This window comes from Leptonychotes weddellii, chromosome 7, assembly GCF_054177405.1.
Source record: "Leptonychotes weddellii isolate Sample4059 chromosome 7, ASM5417740v2, whole genome shotgun sequence".
Classification (NCBI taxonomy): Eukaryota; Metazoa; Chordata; class Mammalia; order Carnivora; family Phocidae; genus Leptonychotes; species Leptonychotes weddellii.
In genome coordinates this window covers 78,228,943-78,253,581 of record NC_138375.1, presented here as the reverse complement: position 1 = coordinate 78,253,581, position 24,639 = coordinate 78,228,943, and the positions used below count along the sequence as shown (strand labels likewise).

At 36.1% G+C, this 24,639-nt stretch overlaps 1 protein-coding gene and 1 pseudogene across 1 annotated transcript in view; one reads left to right on the top strand and one right to left on the bottom strand.

Moving 5' to 3' along the window:
- Positions 1-24,639, top strand: part of LOC102743681 (adhesion G-protein coupled receptor V1) — a 226,255-nt gene that overhangs the window by 80,605 nt on the left and 121,011 nt on the right. Inside the window, exons 23-29 of the mRNA XM_081826583.1 lie at positions 6,729-6,905; positions 11,594-11,774; positions 12,652-12,854; positions 14,141-14,270; positions 17,545-17,625; positions 19,007-19,146; positions 20,639-21,248. Coding sequence (XP_081682709.1) covers positions 6,729-6,905; positions 11,594-11,774; positions 12,652-12,854; positions 14,141-14,270; positions 17,545-17,625; positions 19,007-19,146; positions 20,639-21,248 — 1,522 coding nt within the window. The remainder of the gene's footprint in view (positions 1-6,728; positions 6,906-11,593; positions 11,775-12,651; positions 12,855-14,140; positions 14,271-17,544; positions 17,626-19,006; positions 19,147-20,638; positions 21,249-24,639) is intronic.
- Positions 9,887-10,419, bottom strand: LOC102741261 (small ribosomal subunit protein uS12-like; annotated as a pseudogene).

Genomic DNA, 24,639 nt, shown 5'->3' with positions numbered 1-24,639 from the left:
CAGGAATATTTTAGAATTTTCATTCCTGAAAATGTTAAGAGTATAAGTATAGAACTCTTACTTTCATCTTGGTGTGATTTGAAGACAGGAGTGATATTAATATGAAATATTTCTATTATCATCATCATCAATAATATTGATTGATTGCTTACTGAAGTCGTGATTTGAAGTGCAAGGTAGACCAATGGGTTTTAATGTATTAGAGTCTGATTTCACATTGCAACTAAATTCTAAGAAACTATTACTTGTCAAATAGGTATAATGTGGAGGAAGAATATCCATAACTATCTGCCAAGACTATTTAAATCCTCCTTTTCCAGTTACATATCTCTGTGAGGCTGCATATTTTTAATATATTTCGACCAAAATAAAAAGTAGCAGCAGAGAAATTGATTGTGAAAGGAGATAGGAGAATCTGGCTGTCTTCTATTAAGCTAGACATTAAAAGAGATATTAAAAAATGTAAAACAATGCCCCTTTGTCACTAATTTTTTTAGAAAATATAGTTATTCACATAAAACATGTTGCTTATGTTAGCATGTGATGAGTTTATTATTGTTATTTTAAAATGAGTTAATGTATCAACATTTAAATTCTTTTCAATTTTCTTTAGTAAAATGATAAATATCATCAGATTTCACCAACATAAGCAAAAACCTCCTTGGGGTTCTTAATAATTTTTATGAGTGTTCAGGGGTCCTGAAACTAAAGTATGTGAGAATTGCTGGTTTACTCTATGCTTGGAATTGTCTGCAGGGCTTAAATTTTATAGTTATTTGCTTGATTTTTAGAAATAAAAACCACTATCGCTTCCATAGATTCTTCATTGTCTTGTTGCAGTGACAGTGAAAAGTTAGTTTTTTTTCTTATCCCTTCAAAAATGCTGAAGGTAATAGAGATATTTAAAGACTTCTCTCTGAGTCAGGTTATGCTTTTACATTTTCCTAGATTCATGAAATAAAATAATATGAAGGCTAAAATGAAAGCACAATCACACCTTAAATAATGAGAATATGCGGAATATGCCATATCGAAAGAGTTGATAATTATTTTGTGATTTGTTCCATCTTAACCAGGTATACCGTATTCTTCTAAATAGCAGGTGCTTAATAAATTATAATTGAAAGAATGAACAAACCTGTATGTAGTTGAGAGCCCTGATGGGGCCGTGCCAACGAGGCCTCTGGATTCCAGGTGGTATCTATATTGGACAGATGACTGAGTTTAGTTGGTTCTGTAGCATAGCAACCACATTCTCATGTTTTCCTCCTGTGTTTTGTTCTTCTGTGTAATATTTAATGTTACTTTCTCTCCACCTTATTTTAGCGCTATTTTCGTATGTCCTATAGTCTTGTATGCCAAATAATTATAAAGTAATGAGATTGCTTTTCATAATGATTCATAAAACTTGCTGGTCTCATTTATTTTATAAGTAATACTTGGATTGCATTTTATGTATATAAACTCACAGCTTAAGAATAATTTAGAGACATTTTGAGAGGATCTTTATAAAAATGAGAATATTATTTAGCTTGGACTGTGTTTGTTTTTAAGTGCCTGCCATATGTTATGTGAATGGATTCCTTTAGATATAAGTGATACTGATATAATCTGATATCACAGATCTTTACCCAAGTGTGAAACAAAATAAAAAATTAATTTGATGTGTAATTATTAGGCATTAGCTTTAATCTTCTCTTCTAATACAGAAAGCCAACTTAGGGCTCAGTGCATTATTTTTTCTGGGAAAATATGTTTCAGAAACTTTTCTGATGGTTAAGCTTCATAATTACTCTCCTGCAGATCTGAAGATTGAGGGAATTTTTGACTCAAAAGAAAACAGCAGCAGCTATTGTTGTTTCTTGTGAAAAACTGAATGATGGTGGTTTTGATGATTATTTCTTCATGTTATGCTTCTCATATACTGGCCTAAACCTTTGCTTGTATCATGATTCCAAAGGCAATTAGATGTACATTTTAACAGACGAAAATATTTTAACTCTTTATTATTTTCTGTCTTAATTATCTTGTAGTATTGATAATTCCATCATCTGGTTTAGTATTTCCCAAAGTATTGTGCATGATGACCTTAATCAGAAATAGCTCATGTATGGGCGCCTAGGTGGCGCAGTTGGTTAAGCGACTGCCTTCGGCTCAGGTCGTGATCCCGGAGTCCCTGGATCGAGTCCCGCATCGGGCTCCCTGCTCGATCAGGGAGAGAAGCCTGCTTCTCCCTCTGACCCTCCCCCCTCTCATGTGCTCTCTCTCATTCTCTCTCTCAAATAAATAAAATCTTAAAAAAAAAAAAAAAAAAGAAATAGCTCATGTATATTCCAGAACACCATTCCTGATTGAGGACTCCATTTGTGAATCAGAATCTCTGTCAGGGAGATGAGATGGCAATCAAAAAGCTGAATTAAAAAAAAAAAAACTTTTTTAAGTGGAAAATTTCATATATGTATATATAAAACTAGAGAAGATAGGATAATGAACCCCAATGACCCACCAGCTAAGCTTCAACATTTATCAGCCTTTTGCCAATTTTCTCTTTTTCTTTTTTTTTTGGCTGAAGTAATTTTTAAAGCAAATCTCAGACACTATGTCATTTCTCTGTAAATTCTTAAGTATGAAAAGTGGATTTTTATGGACCTTTGACATTTGAAGCTTCTTCCTGATTGCTGATTTGTAATTTCCTTTATTGTTTAAATTATTAATTCATTAAATTTTCTGTGAAACTTTTATATAAGCACATATTTGTGCACAGTTGTATTGGATATAGATAGCCTTTGTTTTTCTTTTTTTTTTAAAGTTGAAAATAGTAGCTGATACATTTTGATTAGGGCTTTATTAAACAAAAGCATGGTTAAATAGCTTTTCCCCCGTGTGATTCCAGCAAGTAAAAAGTTCTTTTCTTAGTCTTGGGTGCTGTATGGTAATGCTCATTGACTTGGTAAGAAGTTGTAAGGAGACATAAAGACTCCTGAATATATCTTTGGATCTGTTTCATCCATGCCTCTTGCTACAAAGAGGGAAAGGCTGAATAGTCACATACTGGGATTAATGGCTTATTAATATAACTCATTAAAAATGTTCATTCTGGTTAAAATTGGGGGGGATAATGGGGCAGATGTGTTCCCATTGTGATAGGGAACAAAATGGTTGGAAATTTGTTTTTTTTCAATATGTGAGCATACATATTTCTTGATAAAATGAGGGAATGTAGCATTATTTTTTGCAATTGTGTATGTGTCTGTATGTTTGTTAAGGAGAAGAAATATAAAAATTTTTCAGTACTTAATATATTACTGTAGGTACCATATAAGATACTTGTTTTATCTCCACCCAAATCCATGAGACATGATCTTCATTTTAAGAAGAAATCACGTGATAAGTGGTAGGGCGAAGAAACTTCAGGACTGGTTTAAGCTTAAAGCCATGCTCTTTCCATCACACTTTTATGTACTGGCAGCTGTGATGAAAATGCTGCTGTAGATGCCTAGGTAGAAAGTGGGAATTCACTTACATGCTTATTGAGCACTTGGCTTTCTGTGCTGCTTCGCCTTCTCTGGAGCCTCAAGGTTGGAGGACCTCAACTTCAGAGCACTCAGTTCTGCCATCATGTGATAGAGGGGCTCCTAAAGATCACTACACTATGCCAAATTAGATAAAGAAAACACAGAACATAAGGGAAAAATGGATTAGGAGACCACTACTCAAAAACTTGGTCAGTGACATGTAAAAAGAAAGATAGGGACCTAATAAGCAGATTTACACATAAATGTTTAATACTTACATACAACAAGAAATATGGTGTATACCTAGGGAAAAAAACCTTAAGTTTGCTTGCAAAAGCATGCATCAGAGGAATTGCAGGTTGTATATTCTTGTGAAATGATGAGAGGAGGGTTATCTGACATCAGAGGGAAGATTGTCACATTAGATGGAGTGAAGTGTGGCTAGCAACATACGTGTTGCACAGAGGTAGCTGGTAGATGTTTCAGGTGTGTTTGTGTGTTCCCTTGTAGCTTGCTTCAGGTTGGTGCAGTTTTCTGTGTTCACCATGTTTCTTGTAGATGAAATCACATAAACAAATGTGAAATCCACATTACAGATTATGGATTATGGATTATCCTTGTTATGCTCTCAGATATATCAGTTACATTGGGACAGTTTTATGATTTCAAAACCAGTGTTATGGCATAACTGATTATACTTGGTCCATTTTTTTCCATGTATAGTTACTTCTCTTGTCATCCCATCCAGTCTTTAAATAGTATTTATATAATGATACATTTATACACCATTTGTATGTGGCCTTAAATATCACTTGTATATTGATGCCTCCCAAATTTATCATGTCAATCATGGCCTCTCTCCAAAGTTCCACACTCATTTCTCTAGCTGCCCACTTGACACATCTCTTGGATATTTAGTAGACATTTCATACTGGACATATTTAAAAGTCAACTCTTTGACCTTTACCCTAAAACCTGTCACTAACTGATGGAGGAGGAAAAATTCAGCCTGCTTCACCCCAGCCTGACTTGACTTGATGTATTGGCGCTTGCTGAAAGTGGGCCACCACCACTCTACTGCTCCATTTCAGGAGTGGCTCTTAAGGACGAGGGCAGAGCAATGAACAGCCCACTTAGCCATTCATCTTATGTGAGGGGAGAAATGGTCTGAAGTTATGAAGATACAGTTTGAGCAGTGCTAATGACATCGTGGTCTGGCAGGGGCTTGGAATCACCAAGACTAGAGACAAGGAAGTTTGGGGAAGAGTCACGTGAACAGGTGGATGGAAGTGGGCACTAAGTGTGGGGCTGTTTTACTCCAGAGAGGGCAGAAACTCATTATTATTGGAATTAATACTTACTTTATCTAATGAGTTTGTGTTCTTAGTAGTCTGCCAGACCATCATCTGAAGGCTAAAAGAATGCCTGCTGTTTCCGCTGGGAAGCCTGCCTCAGAGGGGCTTATTTTATGTGAAGGAGGTGTAACAACGGGCACACAGCCATAGAATTGCCTGCCCTTCCTCTATACCACATCACCTGAAGCAGCTGGCTTACTACCATAATGGGATGGCCTGTTAATGACTCAGCTAAGGTGCCAGCTCAGGGACCACATCTTGTAGGGTGGGGATCTTGTCTGCCATGATCCAGTATGTATCTGGTGGCTGATACCTGTTCAGTGTTCCCAGTACCTAAGCTATCTGGGCTCAGGAGGCAAGAGGTAGCAGTAAGAGTGACCCTATCTCCATCACTCTTAGTGAGCAACTGCCAGAATTTGTGTTTCCCACTCTCACTGGATTAGAAGTTCTGATTCTATCTGGGTCAAGGGGTGTCTACCAGGAGGCACACTGGGGCCTCTCCTGAACAACCACCGGTCATTTTGGGCTTCTCATGCCAGGACCTGCAGGCAAATAGAAGAGTTACAGTATTGTTCCAGGAGTGTTTGGTCTTGTTTACTATGGGGCATAGCAACCTAAGGTTGCTATTACTCTTTGAAGTAGGGGCATTGATGGTTGGTGAAACTCTGCATTTACTGGAACATCTGGTGCCTCCATGCTCATTGATAACTGTTTTGACTATTGCCTATTTGTGGATAAATTTCAAATCTGTTCTTTCCAGTACCAATGTTGACTCCAGAATGGCCCTATCTAATGCTGACAGAGGTGCTTATGATTGATATGAGAAATAGAATGACATTATCTAAGTTAGGATTTGTATTTTGAGCTCTATATATTCAGTTTCAGTTCTTTTTTCTATGAATTACATATATGATTACTAACATAAAAATAAAATTGCATTAAAAGACTGAGAATTTAAGAGCTTGAAGACTTTATTCTAAAAGACCTTTCAGGGCGCCTGGGTGGCTCAGTTGTTTAGGCGTCTGACTCTTGATTTCGGCTCAGGTCATGATCTCAGGGTCATGAGACTGAATCCCATGTTGAGCTCTGTACTGGGCATGGAGTCTGCTTGGAATTCTCTCTTCCTCTGCTCCTCCCCTGCTCATATGCTCTCTAAATAAATAAATAAATACAAGCTCTTCCAACTTCTTGCTTCATATAATTTTTAAGTGTTAAGTGTTCAGATAAAAATATTTTCCATGTGAAAAATACCTATAGACATGTATATACATACGTATATATGACAAAACTATCAAAAAATATTAAGCATAACATAAATGCCCTCACTGACCTGACTCTTATCTCCCTACCAGACATTTCTCAAGGCTTTCGCCACTTGTCACTTTATGCTATCCTCAAAATTGTTTCATGAAATCCACTGTTACTTTTTATCCATGCCTAGAATGTTCTCCCTGATGTCATGTTCTACCCTCTACCCCTCACTTCTGCCCCCCATTTGGTTTGTCTGTGCTCAACTTATCATAGAACTTCGAGTTTATCTTCCTCTTTAGATTTATCCAGAGGATGCACTGTGCTTTTTTGGGTAATCTTTTGTATCATAGTGTCCAGCACTATGGCTGGATGAATTCAATGAATGAACTGCATGTACAGTGAACTGATTATAATAATTACTTGCATAATTTCTGTATTTTGTATTTTTGTAAAATCTGTAAGAGTGAGACAAGAATGTAGAAGTCTGCTTAGAGTGTTAGAAAGTTACAGAATTAAGTTTATGGTAAAAGGACTCCATGAAAGCATTACAATTTTATCACTGATTTGAATCAGTATATACTTATAAATAATTTACATTCAATTTCAGATTGCAGACGAAGGATCCACCATTTCATGTGTGGTGGAGCGAACCAGAGGAGCTCTGGATTATGTGCATGTGTTTTACACCATCTCACAGATCGAATCTGACAGCATTAATTACCTTGTTGACGATTTTGCTAATGCCAGTGGAACTATCACATTCCTTCCTTGGCAGAGATCTGAGGTAAACGCTACCTTCTTTGTTTCCTTGAAAGTCTCCTAGAAGGCTTTTCTTTACCTTTTGGTTCTGTAATTTGCAGAATCTTGCTACTTAAGCAATTTAAAGTATTTAGATCATTAGGTAAATACCATGGTTTAAAATGTTTTTGTATTTATTAAAGATTTTATTTATTTTAGAGAGAGAGAGCATGCTAGGGATGGGGGGTAGGGACAGAAAGAGAGGGAGAAGCAGATTCCCCACTGAGCAAGGAGCCTGATGCAGGGCTTGATCCCAGGACCCCAAGATCATGACCTGAGCCGAAGGTAGATGCTTGACTAACTGAGCCACCCAGGTGCCCCTGTTTTTGTATTTATTTATGTAAAAAGAAAGCAGGATTTTTGAATGATGTGTGTTACAGTTTTGTCTGTTCTTTAATCCCAATATAATAAAAATGGTATGGCTTGAAGGTTTGTCATTGTGGGTTTTTTGTTATTACTGATACAATGGGAAACTGCAGAATTCTTAATGGTACTCTGCTTTTTAATCAGCCACTGAGAAATTCTTGTAACTGTAATCTCAACTTTATTTTTAAACGTGGAAAAATGAAGTAATTTTTCTTTGTTTTGAAAGTACGAGTGATCTCCAATTTTATCAAAACTTTCTGTGAAACATCATCCCATTTCTGAATAGGTGCTCCAGAAATAAGTGGCACTTCTTGCAAGTGAAATTAGGATGAGACTGTGTCCTCTATCAGAATTTTTTTAAACATTCTTTTAGTCTATCATATTAGAGTATTCACATCAGTATAATTTTTCATTAAAAATATAAATAAATAGCTTATATGTCGGCAGTGATAAGTAGTAAAATAGCTTAATGCATACAAATATAATCTTTGAGAAAATTTCTAAGGGATTTAGGAGTTCATTGGATGAAAAAGATAAAATTGAGAGAAGACAGATTTGAAGAGTTAATACAAAAGAAGAATGATCAAATCTCTAAAATTTGGGGGAAGAAGGAGACTAAAAAGTTTGTAACAAGCGGCGCCTGGGTGGCTCAGTTGGTTAAGTGACTGCCTTCGGCTCAGGTCATGATCCCGGAGTCCTGGGATCAAGCCCCACATCGGGCTCCTGGCTCAGCGGGGAGCCTGCTTCTCCTTCTGACCCTCTCCCTTCTCATGCTGTTTCCCTCTCTAGCTCGCTCTCTAATAAATAAATAAAATCTTAAAAAAAAAAAAAAGTTTGTAACAAAACTTCTCCAATAGCAGGCTGCAGATCCATGATAAATATTTTACTGGTCTTTGGTAAAATGAGGAAAATTAGGACCACTAGCAAGTTTTCATAAGGCTAAAATTATTAATTTAAAGGACTGTATTTTAATCTGATGCTTTTTTTTTTATTGCTCTTCTGGATTTAAAGTGTTCTTTTTCTTTTCTTTTTTTTTAAATCAAGTTATAATGATAGTATTTGGTTCTCTTTATTGTTTCTATTTAGAAAACAGGGCTGATCCCACAAATTTTCCCTTGGGAAATTTACCAACTATGAAATGAAAATAGAACTTGAAACCATTGTTTTATAAAGTGGATTCATACACATTTTGGTCAGGAAAATAGTTATATGTACTCTTGTCAAGATTTATTTAAAATATTTCCTTCTATCTTTGCATTTTTAATTTCTTTAAAAAATAACTGACTTTGAAAGCAAAATAATAACATTGAATAGTGGGGTTGGCTTGTAACACCACATCTGCTAGATCTACACCAGCCTCTCCATCTTACCAAGCCAGTGACGGGGTGCTGAGGTGCCTCTGGTGCTCCATGATTGTGCTTTCTAGCACACACAGCAATAAGGTAGCCTCCGCTCTGCTGCTGCCTCCCAGATATCTGGGGAGTGCGACTAACTGAACAGACTTAAGTCGTATCTGAAAACCTAGCTGCAAGGGAGTCTGGAAAGTGTGTGGGGTGTATGTGTGTGTGTGTTTGTTTCTCTGAAGTACAGAAAAGAACATTGGAAATGTGTTTTTCAAGTTTACTTTAAATGGCCTGTTATGCAATCAATTAAGCAAGTTATGGTGTAGAGTTTAAAAATAGAATAGAAAATAGCAGAGCATGTAACATATAGTAACATAAAGTAAAGGTAAATATTTTTTTGTTGTTTACTGAGTTACCAGGTAAAATACATTTACTTATACCTTGATAGGGTTTTCATTTCACTAAAATGAATGAGTACTTTGGTATGCTTCAACCCTTTAAGAATATTTAGTGCTTTATTTTTAACGTACATCTTGATGTTTTGGTGTTACTTTTCAGAGCAACGTTTGTTAGCTTGCTTTCTAGGCACAAGACATTTTAAATCTTCAGAATAAATATTGTTGCCTTTTGTTCAAGAACAATGACATGATTTGGGTAGTAGGTGTCATTTTTGCACTTCTCCTCTGAGTATATTGGCTGTGCCATATATTACTTTCTTATTTAAAACCTTGATAAAAATGAACATTAAAACTAAATTCAGATTCTACCTCAGACCTACTAAATCAAACTCTAGAAAAACTTCATTAAAAAAAAAAAAAGTTCTCCAAATGCTTTTAGGCCCAATGACTAGTACTTTGGAGATTGCATTTGGAGTTAGAGTTTGTTGTCATTCTCATTTCTGGGAGAAACCGGAAGTCACCCTTCATTCCTTTCTGTCTCTCACTTGCTATAGTTACTGAGTCATCAGGGTTTGGGTCTTCTATCTCCAGAACAAATCTCAAATCCATCTCTTTTTCTTCATCTCCACTGTCACTGCGTTAGTTCAGAATCTCATTATTTCTGGTCAGTCACCTCCTAGCTCAACTTCTAGCATTCTTTCCTGCCCTGTCCACTCTGTTTACATTCTGCCATGGTACTTATTCTCATTTTGTCAATTTCCTGCTTATGATTCTTCAGTTTTGCCCCACTGCCTATGGAATAAAGTCCAACTTTTTTGGCATATGAAAATTTATGACTGTTATGTTTTCACCATCAAAATTTACGATTGTGGTCTTTCCTTCTTGCCTTTGTATAAGGCCAAAAGAGAGACATTGGCTACTTTGACAAACTCCAGGAAGGTCACCAACAGCATAATCTTTGTGACCAAATACAGCAATCAGAACTCCATCATTTTTCTGGAATAAAATCAACAATTTACTCCTAGTGTCAGCGGCAATCACTAAAAATACCTGTTCATCATATAAAAAACTGGGAGAAACTCTTTCATGAACAGAAACTACAGTAGACTAAAACAGACCAATAAAATTCAAACAAACATCATTGGGGACAAAGGCTGTGATTTTTGTGCCATTCTTGATCAGCTGGACCCTGACACAATTCCTGATGGCACAATTTGGCTGTTTTGGCTTCCACCCTTTTTTCCAGCATAATTCCCTTTGCATGGGAAGCACCTCTAAAAGCATTCAGGACTATGCCCAAATGGGCTTTCTTGTACTCTTTATCATGGCACTTCTGATCTCGTCAGTGGCTATGGAATTTCTTGGCTGTATGAAGATTGTAACACTTGCCCATCCTCCTGGCACCATGGGCCTGAGCAAGAGTCAATTTTTTTTTTTTTTAATGATAGCATAAACAGTCCCTGTGACCTGACTCCTGATTATCTATCTAGCCTTATCTCCTGCTCCAACCGTGGCAGTCTAATTGCAGTTCCCTGTATGCCTTATTCTTTCATGCACTGTGGCTTAACAAGTGTTGTTTCTTTTAATTGGAATGCCCTTCCCATTATTATTTACAATTGCAACTAATACATTAAGACTTGCTTAAAATGTGTCTGTTGTAAAATCTTTTGTAGGTAGAGTTGTTGTTTTTTTGTCTGTTTATTTTGTACATAACTCTGTCATGACATTTTACATCTATTTATTTTAAATCTTATAACATTTTTAATATGTGCAATATATTATTTAAACACTATAACTGTATTTTGTGATTCAGAACTAGACAACAAACCTACTAACTAGCATTTTACATTGCATTTTAAATGTTTTCTTCATAGATCTCTCTCCTACAGTAGACTGTGAGCCTCTTAGGGACTGGAGCCATTTCTAACCCTGACACATCGTAGGTGTCAGGTGTCAAAAAATGCTTGTTCAGTTAATAAAGGAAGAGAGAATTGTTTTTTTACTTCAAATTTTGACCTAAATTTTGTGGAGCATGGCTGAGTTATTGCTTATTTTTGTAAGGATTGCTTGTGCCAGACTTTAAAGGTCCGTTGTGAATCTGTTTTCTAAAATGCTATTACTGAGTATGTTAGGCATTCCCTAGGCAGGAACTAGACATGTATAGGTTGCCCTTTCCTACTGCCCCACCACATCCCATCAGATAACATGCAGTTCCTTATTTAGGAACTCTATACCCTGAGGTTGGTAATACCACTGTCTTTGGTACAAGCAATATATGATATTACATTGATACACCAATATATCATATATGGTATGATATTAATAAATGCATATGATATTTATAGACTGAAAATGTTACTGCTCAATGCCAATTATTGTTTAAATAATTAATTTCTTTGGTCTTTCTCTCTCTCTCTCTCTGTGTTTTAATGTTTAAGAAATGGATCATGTTAAAATGTAACTTCAGTTAAATATAACTTAATTGGCTATTTTATTTTCTTCTGGTAAGTGGTAAGTAATTTCTGTATGCCTCATTGCTTCATGCCTCTGGATTTTTATGTTTATAGGTCCTGAATATATATGTTCTTGATGATGATATTCCTGAGCTTAATGAGTATTTCCGTGTGACGCTGGTTTCTGCAGTTCCTGGGGATGGGAAGCTAGGTTCAGCTCCCACCAGTGGTGCAAGCATAGATCCCGAAAAGGAAACAACAGATATCACGATCAAAGCTAGTGATCATCCATACGGTAACCAAGTCCTTTTGCAAAAATAGTCCTCTCTTCTCTGGGTGTACTTGGTCTAGTTAAGAACTTCTTAAGGGACTTTTGCAAATGACTGAAATAGAACTTTTTCTAGGCTCTTGAAATTCTAAGCTGCTGTTTTGAGGGATATTGTTTTCTGAAGTTTAAAAATATATTTTTAAAAGTACATACAGGATTATTTAAAATGAAAAAAAGTATCTCTATTCATGGCTTTCAAAATTTTTTTTATTTAAAAAATTATCCTGTTGTGATATGTTACCCCCTAACTAATTGAAGTACTTTCTAATTTATATTTTATTAAGCTTCAAGAAGTGGAGTTATCACTGTCTGTTTATATTAATTTCTTTTTGTCTGAGCTGCAAAGTGATAATTTTCTTAATTGGGGAATTATTACAGATGTCTGTCCTAATAGAGACTGTTTCTCTATATTGAAAATTAATAGTTCTTTTGTAGGAATAAAGCAAGAGCAACTATTTAAAGGTCTGTGTAGGAAACCTGAGAGGCTCTTCAACTCTAATTTTCTTAGTTAAATTTTTCTTAAATGTGTTGCAAATCCTTTAAGGTGGCATTAATCATGTTCTGCTCTAAGTCCAAGGATGAATTCTAGAGATTCAAATATGAGATTCTTTGGGTAGAGACAAGGAAGATTATCATTTTAACTTTTAACATTTTGAAAACTTACTGACATAGTCTGTGTCAAAAGCATGTAAATCAAATCTTCACTAAAGTCTTTTCTCAACGAAAGCCCTCAGAATTTTGTTCTGGTGATCAGAATCATTGCACAAGATTGTTTTGAATGAATAAGAAGTTCTTCCATGGATAATTGGGGCCAGAATGCCCTGCCTCTCTTTGTGTCCTGCAGGGTTGCTTCAGTTCTCCACAGGGCTGCCCCCTCAGCCTGAGGACACGATGACCCTTCCTGCAAGTAGTATTCCACACATCACTGTGAAGGAGGAAGATGGAGAAGTGAGGCTACTGGTTGTCCGGGCACAAGGACACCTAGGGAGGGTTCTGGCAGAATTTAGAACAGTGCCACTGACAGCGTTCAGTCCTGAGGACTACCAGGTACATCCCTTAATCCTTTGGAAATGGTGTGTGCGCTTGTCAAAGAGTCTAGAGGGAGTCTGATGAACAGTAGTTTCTAGAGGTTGTAAGGAGACTGTTAAAATCAATAAAGAACACTAAAAAGGATGAGCTAGAAAGGTAACGAAAAATGGAGAGTGTGATATCATGGCATACCAGAGAAGAATATTTTTCTGGAAGAGGAAATGGCTCATTGTATAGGATATTGCTAAGGTCAAGTTAAGATGGTTTCCTAAGATAGTCAAATATTATTTCTGTTGTTAAGACTTGTAGAATTACTCCATTGATGACTGTCCTCTAGGCAAAGTTAATTACTTCCTTCTTGAGCTTACTATATGCCCTTTACAGCAGTTGTTACTCTATTCAAATTATTATATTACATGGTTAACACTCCTTGTAGAATTGTCTCCAGCTAGCTAGAGATTTGTCTTGGCTGTTTTTGAATCCCAAACATCTAAAATGGTACCATGTACATGACGTGCATTTGATAAATATTAAAAAATAAATAAATGAGTGATTAGGTAAATTGGTACTTAGGTTTCTCAATTTAGCTCTAAGATCATTAATAGCTCTTGAGAATGAAATATAGTTTGTCCACACAAGCTAACCTAGAAAAATTTAAACAACTTTAAAATATGTTCTCAGGACTTGAGGGGACAAAGTTTATGTAAGACATAATGAGGTTGGGAGCAAAAAAAGGTCTTAAAACTTTGAACTTAAATAACTTTTTGTTTTTCCTCTAGTATGTGAACTTTTCTGATGAGAGATCTATATTATGAATTGCAGTTGCAAGTATAATCAAGAAAACGTTAATGCTCAGTAGACTGATATTTATTATTGTTTGGAGAAGTCCTCAGAATGAAAATATGAAAATGCCATTGTTATGCACTGAGTATTTACATTATTCAGTGATACAATTTGAACAGTTCTAAATATATGTGGTCAAGAGTTTTGTGTATCTCATTGAATTAATTTAAGAATTTGTGGACATCACTTGTTCAGATTTCTCATTTGTCTTTACTTTTTTTGATGAATAGGTAAACAAGAGAGATAAAAATCCACCTGCTTTACTTAGTTGGAGAATATTTATTTAGAATTTATATCAGACACTATTCATATCCACTTAAGTGTTTTCAGGTTTATATTTTACTTATGTTCTTCTGTTTCAGTATTTATAATAATTTGGGACATAGAAGACATTCTCATCTTGCACATTAATATACAGAATCATTATAATCTAATGGACAAATCTTTTATTTGTATTTCAGAGTGTTGCTGGTACCTTAGAATTTCAACCAGGAGAAAGATACAAATACATTTCTGTTAACATCACTGATAATTCTGTCCCTGAATTGGAAAAATCTTTTAAAGTTGAGTTATTGAACTTGGAGGGAGGAGGTAAGCTGGTGACTCAGAAGTATCAAATATTTGCTTGTTCATCCATCTTGAGGATAGTTGATTCTATTAAGGAAATATGATCCTTTGAATCAATGTTACCATTTTTTTTAAATGAGTGAATTACCAGTCTTTGGAAAAAGCACCCCGAAGGTTAATAATTACTTAAGATATATATGGTAGAAAGTTTTTGATGGATAGTCACTTTTTTCTTGGTAAAAAGATTTCCATCTCTCTACATAAATTTAGAATATTAGTTTTAGAAATTAATATTCAACTCATAGTTTTATTTACATAAACTTTTGCTGTGAGGTTTGGTTAATTCTAAGTTAATATTTCTAATGTTTATTATAAGGACACCACCTACGGTGCTGTTTTTTCCCCTTTTACTACCCATTGGTCTTTTCCAAGTAGAGTGCTTTTATTTTATTTTATTTTTTTAAATTTAGAAATATATTTATTATTATGTTTCTATGTAGCACAAAATATTGCTTTACATACATATAAAACAACCCCAGAAGTAGATGTGCTTTTAGAATGAAATGGTATAATTGTTCTGAAGCACTAAATTATTATTATTTTTTAAAACTTTAAGATTTATTTATTTATTTGAGAGAGAGAGAGAGAGAGCGAGATTGTGTGAGCAAGGGGAAGGACAGAGGGAGAGGAGAAGGAGAGAATCCCAAGCAGACTCCCTGCTGAGCCCAGAGCCCCATGTGGGCCTGATCCCATGACCCTGAGATCACTACCTGAGCCGAAATCAAGAGTTGGATGCCCAACTGACTGAGCCACCCAGGCACCCCCTGAATCACCAAATTATAGTTGTCATTCATAGTAGTTGCCCCTAAAATCGTGTCTTTAGTAGTTGCCCCTAAAATCGTGTCTTTCCTTTCTTCCTCTTTCAGTTTTCATGGTAGCTCCTTTAGAGCTGTCTCCAGGTGTAACCCAGGTGAAAACTAGCCATTTTAGATAATTTATTATGAGTCAATAAAACAGGTCAATTAGTACTTTATCCTCAATTCTGATATTCAAAATCTCCAATTTTCAAAGATTTTTGGAGTCAGAATTCATTTCATGGCAAAACTCATCTGCACTGAAGAGATGCTACTTACAGTATTTATCTCATTTGGATGAACTATTTATATAGGTTTCTTTGCAGAAGTATTACTGTGTTTGATTTTTAGGTGCTGCTGGGGGTGTTATAGAGTGCATGTGATATGTACCATAGTCCCTTTATATAAATGTAAGATATTGAGAGTTGCTATGGTATCAGCAGGACGGTCTCTTCCTTCCAAAACCTGGTATTATTGTCTTATTATTATCTTCGTGTTTTAATGAAGAAGGTTATAATACTATATAAGCCATCCAAAGGGAGAGATTGAGTAAAACAGAAATATAAAATTGTCTTTTACTATGTAATGAGACTTTGGAGTAAGTATGGAAAGTTTCCACAAATTTCCCTTCCCTGTGTTCCCAGAGCCCAAGTGAAAGCAAAAGAGGTCAAACCAGGGAAATGATAAAACAGTGCCACAGCTTGGTTGACTGCATAAAGCAGTAAAAATATTCTGGATGGCCTGTTTGGAGGATGGCATGTAAAAATACCAGCTTTGTTTGTCCTCCAGAGACAAGTCCTCACATCTCCAAATCATATTTTCATGACATGACTTCATGAATTAGGGGTCACTATAAAACATTTGAAAAGCTGTTCTTTGTATCACTTGTAGTTAACAATACTTACATAATAGAGAAAATGTTGGCGATCATCATTGATTAATAAGGAACATTAAGTATTCTTCAGAAGTAATATTTCTGATCATAGTGATACTTGGTGTTTTATGTAGAAACTTCTTCCCTTATCTGTAGAATATGAATTGTTAGGTATTAATTGTGCATGAGTATTCAGTTGAAAACCAATCTTGCAGACTCTGAGTAAGCAATAGTTAGTGGCAGAGAATCTCATTTTCCCCTCAGTGAGTTGGAATTGGAGGTAAAGGAATCTAGACACTGGCTTCTATTCCCCAAGTCATAGCTAAGGACTGTCTAAGACGTGCAGTATTGCGAGGAGCTAAATTCTTATGAGAGGCAAGGGAGCAACCGTTATTCCATATTGTTTTGTCTCTAAAACCTACTCTACATAAGATAGCCACCTGCATAGATGTTTTGTGTTAGCCAGAATGCATCGGTGTTGAACTATCCTCTCTCATGACTTGTAGATGATATGGGGGATGCACTGGATATTCCTTAAAATTCATTTTGCATCTTAAGTCTCTAAGGTGATTTCAGATTTGGGGTGCCATAAATTCTCATGTCTGGTGTATCCCAGTCCTGTTGTGGGGAAGGACAGAAGAGCAGGGCAGATCTTAAACTAGCGTGTCAATCAGGGACACTAGTAGAAGCACGTAGGGCTGGATGTGGATTTGCTTCTCTTACTCTTCTTCTTTTCCATTGCTGCCATCACTATGCTTCCTGTCGTCTTTGCAAACTTTTGGTAAATTAATGGGCAGGGTTTAAGATGTACTGGAAGTGAAGGTAAACCACTTTCTCTTTATCATAGTTCTTATACATTGCCAAGTACTTTATTTTTTACATTATTTACTTGGTCTTTAGAGCAGTTCTGTAAAAGGCAGCACATTTTTTAGGCAAGGAAACTGAGGTACCAAGAGTTTTAATGACTTACCGAAGATTTTATAGTGGGCATCTTTCACAACCAGGCCTGAAACAGATTGTTGTAGACTGCTTGTCTAGGTTTCTTACTACCATGTCAGTGGCAAAAGGGTCATCAAGTCTGAGAATGGTAAATAAAGTAGGAATTTGAACATATGGCTGGAGGGAAATGTTAGGTGCATTTCCCTAAGTTTTGAGTTGATTGTGGTGAGCGGTAAGGTGACTCTGTCATAGTCATAATCATACAGGCCTAACTGTGTGATTGTACACAAGTACAAATATTTTAAAAATATTTAAAATGTTAGAAACCATTTACATTATTTTAAATAAGTGATTTAAAAAGACAACTGGTTAAGTTGACAGAAATGGGAGATACCAATCACAACTTACATGGAGTATTCCCTAAAGCTATGGATGAATTTTTAATGAATTGGTAGCTTGATGAATGTTACACTTTTATCACTTCAAATAATTTATTTTCTATGGAAGAATGCATGCCATTGGGTGAGTATTACTACATTTTCCTCTTCTCTGGATATGTTTTAAGAGCTCTCCATTTTCTCACTGTGTCAATGTGTGCTGTGTGGGTGTGTCTCTGTGTCTCCTCGTGAAGTGACTGAATTCTTTAGGGTTGATGGCAGTGGTAGTGGAGACGGGGACGTGGAAATCCTCCTTCCAACTATTCACAAGCATGGTAAGCAGCTGTCCCAAGGCCCTTTACTGGGCTGCATTTTATTTTAACTCTTCTTTTTAGAGACAGCAATACTAACCAGTTATTTACACCTACTGTGTGCAGGTTCTTTACATATTTTACCTCAGTAACCATAGCAGCAACTTTATAAAGCATTATTTGCTCTGTGTTACAGTTACCCAGCTAGGAAGTGATCAAGCCAGAATCAAGTCTTTGCCTGCCTCCAAAGCCCAGACGTTCCTCTGTATGAACCCAGTACCGTTTCCTGATTCTAGTTGTAATAGAAATTTTGCTTGAATATCATTCATAAAATGATTTTTGAAAAATATTTTTATATAGCTTTGAATACCTAAAAAAAGAGAAATAGAACATTTATATTTTTCTGTTAAATGCGTCATGCTTATTTTATTTATAAAAAGAGCCAGCAGTCTTTATATATAGCATTTAAGCAAAGCAGATGGGAAAAAAGAAATTAAAAAGGCAATCAGTGGGGAGAATAAGTTGCCAGTCAGTGGGAGGGAATACTGAAAAGAGAATGCATTTGAAGTAGATTCCTATGCAAGCATGATTCAGCTTTTTACCTCAAATACTTTTTTTTTGTATTGAGAGAAAATTATTTCTCAAGGGAGAACTTTTTCTAATCCTCAAATGTTCCTTTATCACAATTTCAGGTTTTATGTTTTAAGGCTAGAACTCATGTTCCTACCCCTCTCATTCCTAAGTTTCATCAATGCCTCATGTAACCACTGTATTTAATTACTCAGTTACTTTTGGAATTGTTCATTTTCTTGCCTGCATATATTAATACAACATATAAGTTAAACATACTTCTTAGGAAAAAATTCAATACTTCTGTAGATATTGGCACCTCTTTAGTTACAAGATTGGAGTGTTTGGGTCCAGGGAAGGTAGATCTATAATATCATAATGTGATGAAAAAATAGGCCTAGAACTAATGCACATTAACCAAGAATCTGTTCAGTCAGATTGATGAAAATCATAGGGAAACTGTTTCATAAAGGTAAGTGTCATTTTGGCTCATGTTCTTCTGAGGCCAGCAAAGGTCGTGGGAGATTTTCCTCATATACTCTGTGTGGAAGAATGTTCTCTTTCATAGGGCAGAAAAAGAAAAACAAGTTTTCCTTATTCATCTCCAAGTGCTTATACAGCACTTGTATATCACATTGGCGCCAAAATAGAGAAAGGTCATAAAACCGTGAATATGTGTGGCAACCATTTGTGTCTGCCTTTCTTTCTAAAACAAATTAGAACGTACTCAATGAATGGTACAACTCTTTTCAAAAAGTTGTTCCGTGGCTTTTCCTTTGGTTTGTAAATTACTTATTAACATTTTCTTGCTATTTGTTGGAACTTATTCATGCAGCCAGTCTAGGAGTGGCCTCGCAAATTCTGGTGACAATTGCAGCCTCTGACCATGCTCATGGTATATTTGAATTTAGCCCTGAGTCACTCTTTGTCAGCGGAACTGAACCGGAAGATGGGTACAGCATTGTTCCATTAAATGTGAGTACAGTTTTCCCTCCACTCTTAAACACTTTCTGTTCTTTTAAAACTGTTTTATTGTATTATGAAGGTGTCCTTTATGGTTTTTTTTTTTTTTTTTCCTTTTTGGATAGAGGGGAACGAGCCTAGTGGTACACGCAATACAAACTGATAATTGAATAGTGATTTGACATTTGTTTTTGTATGTAGTTTTGCATCTAAGTTTGTCTTATGATTTTGAGGAATCCTGACTCTTTCAGGAATATAGTGGAGCTGTACAAGTATTATTTTATATGGATTTTGTATTAATTCACTTAGGCTGTGGGAACAAACATCTCTTAAAGCTCAGTGGCTTAATACGACAAGGATTTGTTTTTCCACTCATGGTGTATCTCCAGCTTAACTTGGCTGTCACCAGTTATCAAGGGATCAAGGATCGCAGTGGCAACATCTTGGCAGGTGCTTCTGTCTTCACGGAGGGGGAAATGTAGATGTGGAGAAATGCATCCTGGCTCTTATAGTTTCTTTCTGGAAGGGATTCGTAACATTTCCGCTTAGTCTTTTTTGGTCAAAGCAAGTCACATGGCCATGCATAACACTAATGGGTAGAAAAATGCAATCTTATCTGACCTCTCTCCCAAAAGGAAAGAAAATCCAAAACATTTGTGAACAGCAATAATAATGACAACTCTATATGGTGTGTGTGTGTGTGTGTGTGTCTACTTCTTCCTCTGCTTTTTCCAGTTAGGAATTAAGTTGATTCTATTGTTAAACAACTGGGAGGAGCTAGAAGCTTGCTCAGCTCCCTCAGATTTTATATAAATAATGAAGAAAGACCACTCAATGGTAGATCTTCAATAAATTTTTGTGGAGTAATCTGAACAACTTTAGAAAGGATAACTAATTATTCAAAAAAAGAAAAAAAGAATTAAGGGAAAAGATGAAGCTTTATAAAATTTTTGTCTTGAATGTTATTTTGAGTTAACATTCATATTTAAAGCTGTTTATTCTTCTTAATATATTTTTGGCAAAAGTATTTCTTCTTAAGTATATTTTATCCAACTTTGGGAGAAACATGTTAAAGGAAATATAATTTGTTTTAAAAAATGAGTTTTATGGCTAATTTTTCAGAAAATATCACTCATTTCTTCCTTACAATGAAGTATATACCATCTTTGTAGTAAAAGCAGAAATTTTCATGGGCATATAAAAGAAATTATTAATTATATTTGCTTTATTACTAATATATGATTGCAGAAAAGATACAGTTATAGTTTAGTTAGAAGCTAAAAATGTTCAATGTGTAGCCTCATGCAACAATCACTTTTTAAGTACTGTGAGGGTCTTCAAAGGCGGGTAGTACTTGGTCCCTGCCATCAAGAATCTTATATTCTTGAGAAAAACTTGTAGAAAATAAAAATTTAATATCCTGCTATCATTCTATATTTACAAACCTCTAAATCAATGATTTTAATCCCTCTCTTAATACATTTTGCTATTAAATATTTTACAGATTATGAGAAGCCATGGAGCTCTGTCTCAAGTGACTTTGCTTTGGAGCATAGGCTCCGATCCTGATGGTGATCTTGCCTTCACCTCTGGCAATGTCACATTTGAGATTGGGCAGAAGAGTGCCAACATCACAGTGGAAATACTTCCAGATGAAGATCCAGAACTGGATAAGGCCTTCTCTGTGTCAATCCTCAGTGTCTCCAGTGGCTCCTTGGGAGTTCATACTAATGCCACATTAACAGTTTTGGCTAGTGACGATCCTTGTGGGGTCTTCATCTTTTCTGAGAAAAATAGACCTATCAAAGTTGAGGAAGCAACCCAGAATATCACGCTGTCAGTGATAAGGTTAAAAGGCCTCATGGGAAAAGTCCTAGTCACATATGCAACACTGGATGATATGGAAAAACCACCTTATTTTCCACCTAGTATAGCCAGAGCAACTCAAGGAAGAGACTATATACCAGCTTCTGGATTTGCTCTTTTCAGAGCCAATCAGAGTGAGGCAACCATAACTATTTCAATTTTGGATGATGATGAACCAGAAAGATCGGAGTCTGTGTTTATTGAGCTACTCAACTCTACTCTAATAGAGAAAGTACAGAATCGCCCAAGTAAGTAACCATTAGTGTGTTATTATTATTATGGGAGGTAAGAATCCTAAAAAAAAAAATTAAGAAATTAAGGTATAGTAGAAAATTCTATAAAAATAGTGAGCTCTAACTTTGAAAGCATCACCTCACAGAAGTTTATCTATAAGACAAATGGAAGTGGGACACTTGAAAACACAAAATTTTGTTTTAAAAGTCCCTTATGGAATGAAGCGGGGGAAATTGGAGGGGTAGACGAACCATGAGAGACGATGGACTCTGAAAAACTAACAGGGTTCTAGAGGGAAGGGGGGTGGGAGGATGGGTTAGCCTGCTGATGGGTATTGAGGAGGGCACATTCTGCATGGAGCACTGGGTGTTATGCACAAACAATGAATCATGGAACACTTCATCTAAAACTAATGATGTAATGTATGGGGATTAACATAAGAATAAAAAAAAAAAAAGTCCCTTATGTTTCCAAACTAAATTGTTAAATGCTTCTGTGTACTCCAGTACAACTGACCTCTAGTACTATTGTATTATATACTGTAGCTTCCAAATCATTCTGAAGTCAACCTGGGGATTCCAGGGATAGTCCTGGTAGCAGGATCCTGAGCCTCTCTCACCTTGATCCACTCTGGAAGATTCCCTGATCCATAGAGCCTCTTTGGCGATGAGCATGTGGGTCCAGCAACTGCATGAGGGAAGGGGGACAGGAGTGTGTAGCAGTAAGAAATCCTGTAAATTTGTGAGTCATTGAGAGTTGAGAAGGACTGGTTGGGGATAAGAATGAGGAGAGACCCACGTTGGGCAGACTATCTGGTGCAGCAACTTCTTTTGAAAAGTAGCAGCCACTTGCCCTGGGGTTGTGGCTCAGGGGCTTTGTAGAGAGTCGGGTGGCTCCTGGTAGAGAGCATGCCTTGTGCTTGCAGAGCTGAGAGCAGTTATTGTGTTACAGCTTGTTCATTAGTCACATCTCTCTAAGAGGACAAATAAAGGGAAGAATCTAGATTTCCTGGAATAAGGGAACAAATAAAAGAAGAAAGATTAGTGATATTAATTTGATATCAATTTAACATCAGTTTTAGGGCAATATTTATAAGAAAACAAATAAAATCTTCTTAAGGAAACTGGAATTACATATTCCAAAAGTAAGATTCTAAGAGCTACATGTTGACTCTGTTTTGACATATAGAATAAGGTTTCTCATAAATAAATTTCTTCACCTTACCATAATACCCTGGATGGATATACTATATAGTGAGCAACATTCTTGTCCACAATGTAATTATGGTTCAGAATTATAGAAGGAAATTTACTTTAAATTTCCTTAACTGCTGCTAATATTAAATTCAGATTATAGTCAAGGTTAAAATTCTCACACAATACCCATCCTTTTTTTTCTTAACAAGATTTAGGATCAATTCTAATAGCAAATGAATTGTAATAAAATCCAGTAATTAGTCTTATTGAGTAAGAATTATAAAATAAAGACTAGTTTTCAAGGAACTCACAGTTTATTGAGTGAGATAGAAATAAAACCAGAAGGGAGTATCACATACAGCAGTAGCTAGGAGCTGTGGGTGGTGGTGTAAGATAACTTATGTTCCAATATATAGTAAAGTATTGAACATAATCTTTTTTGGCCCCAATTTCCTTATCTATTATACAGAAATATCATGGGGCTTAAATATAATAATATATGTGAAAATTAATGGAATATCTGGCACATGGTAAGCATTCAGTAAATACGCACAATTATTGTTAATAACATGGCATATGCAGAATATCAATGTGCTATGGGATAGGAGAAACAATTGACATGTATTTTATGCTTGTTATGTTCCTGGAACCATGCAGCATGCTTGGGGCAGTTCAAAATAGGCATAAGGTATAATGTGAAATAATTAAAGAACAATTTTTTTTTTAAAGATTTTATTTATTTATTTGACAGAGAGAGAGCACAAGCAGGGGGAGCAGCAGGCAGAGGGAGAGGGAGAAGCAGGCTCCCCACTGAGCAGGGAGCCCGACGTGGGGCTCGATCCCAGGACCCCGGGATCATGACCTGAGCCGAAGGCAGACACTTAACCATCTGAGCCACCCAGGCACCCCTAAAGAATAATTAAATGCAAATCTGTGTGATACTGACTAAATTTTAATAGGCAAAATCAGTGTAGGACCTGGTAAGGTCTCTGTTACTGTACTCCGAGTATAATCATTAACTTTGAGGAAAGCAGTATGAGAAGACTGATGATCAGCACCTGGGTAAGAGCATAGCACAGAATGAACGTTTGGATAATTGAAGGTTTTATACCTGGTTTGATGAGGAATTGTATGTAGGGAGCAAGAGATTAGACAAACTCTTACAGAATGCCTCTTGATATGTCTACCAGGTATTAGCATGATACCTTACGTGACTTCCTCACCATCTTTGTGCCTCTGGTTAGTCATTGGTAAAATGTGGACAATGTTACCTGCCCCATAGAGATGGTATAGGGATTAAATGACTTGATACAAGAAAAGTACTTAGAATAATGTCTGGCAAATTCTTTTCTAATCTAGTTGAATTTAATTATATCATATTGATTTATAATTTTTTTTATTTTAACTGATTTAATTTAGCATAGTCTGTGGGTCTCATTAATTGAAATTAAATGGTGTTATTGTTTTTAGATTAAATTGTCAGAAAATGTTAAATTTTATTATCACATATTTCCAAATACAACAATTGTTAGAGATATTCTTTTTTTTTTTTTTTTTAAAGATTTTATTTATTTATTTGAGACAGAGAGAATGAGAGAGACAGAGAGCACATGAGAGGGGGGAGGGTCAGAGGGAGAAGCAGGCTCCCTGCCGAGCAGGGAGCCCGATGCGGGATTCGATCCCGGGACTCCAGGATCATGACCTGAGCCGAAGGCAGTCGCTTAACCAACTGAGCCACCCAGGCGCCCTGTTAGAGATATTCTAAATATCAACTCAAAATTGTTTACTGCTAATAAGAGTTTGTTGATGCTTCATCTGTGTTAAAAGGTCACTACTGGGTATTTACCCCAAAGATACAAATGTAGGGATCTGAAGGGGTACGTGCACCCCGATGTTTATAGAAGCAATGTCCACAATAGCCAAACTATGGAAAGAGCCAAGATGTCCATCGACAGATGAATGGATAAAGAAGATATGTGTGTGTGTGTGTATATATATACACACACACACACACACACACAGGAATATTATGCAGCCATCAAAAGGAATGAAATCTTGCCATTTGCAATGACGTGGATGGAACTGGAGGGTATTATGCTGAGCGAAATAAGTAGTCAGAGAAAGACATGTATCATATGACCTCACTGATAGAGGAATTCTTAATCTCAGGAAACAAACTGAGTGTTGCTGGAGTGGTGGGGGGTGGGAG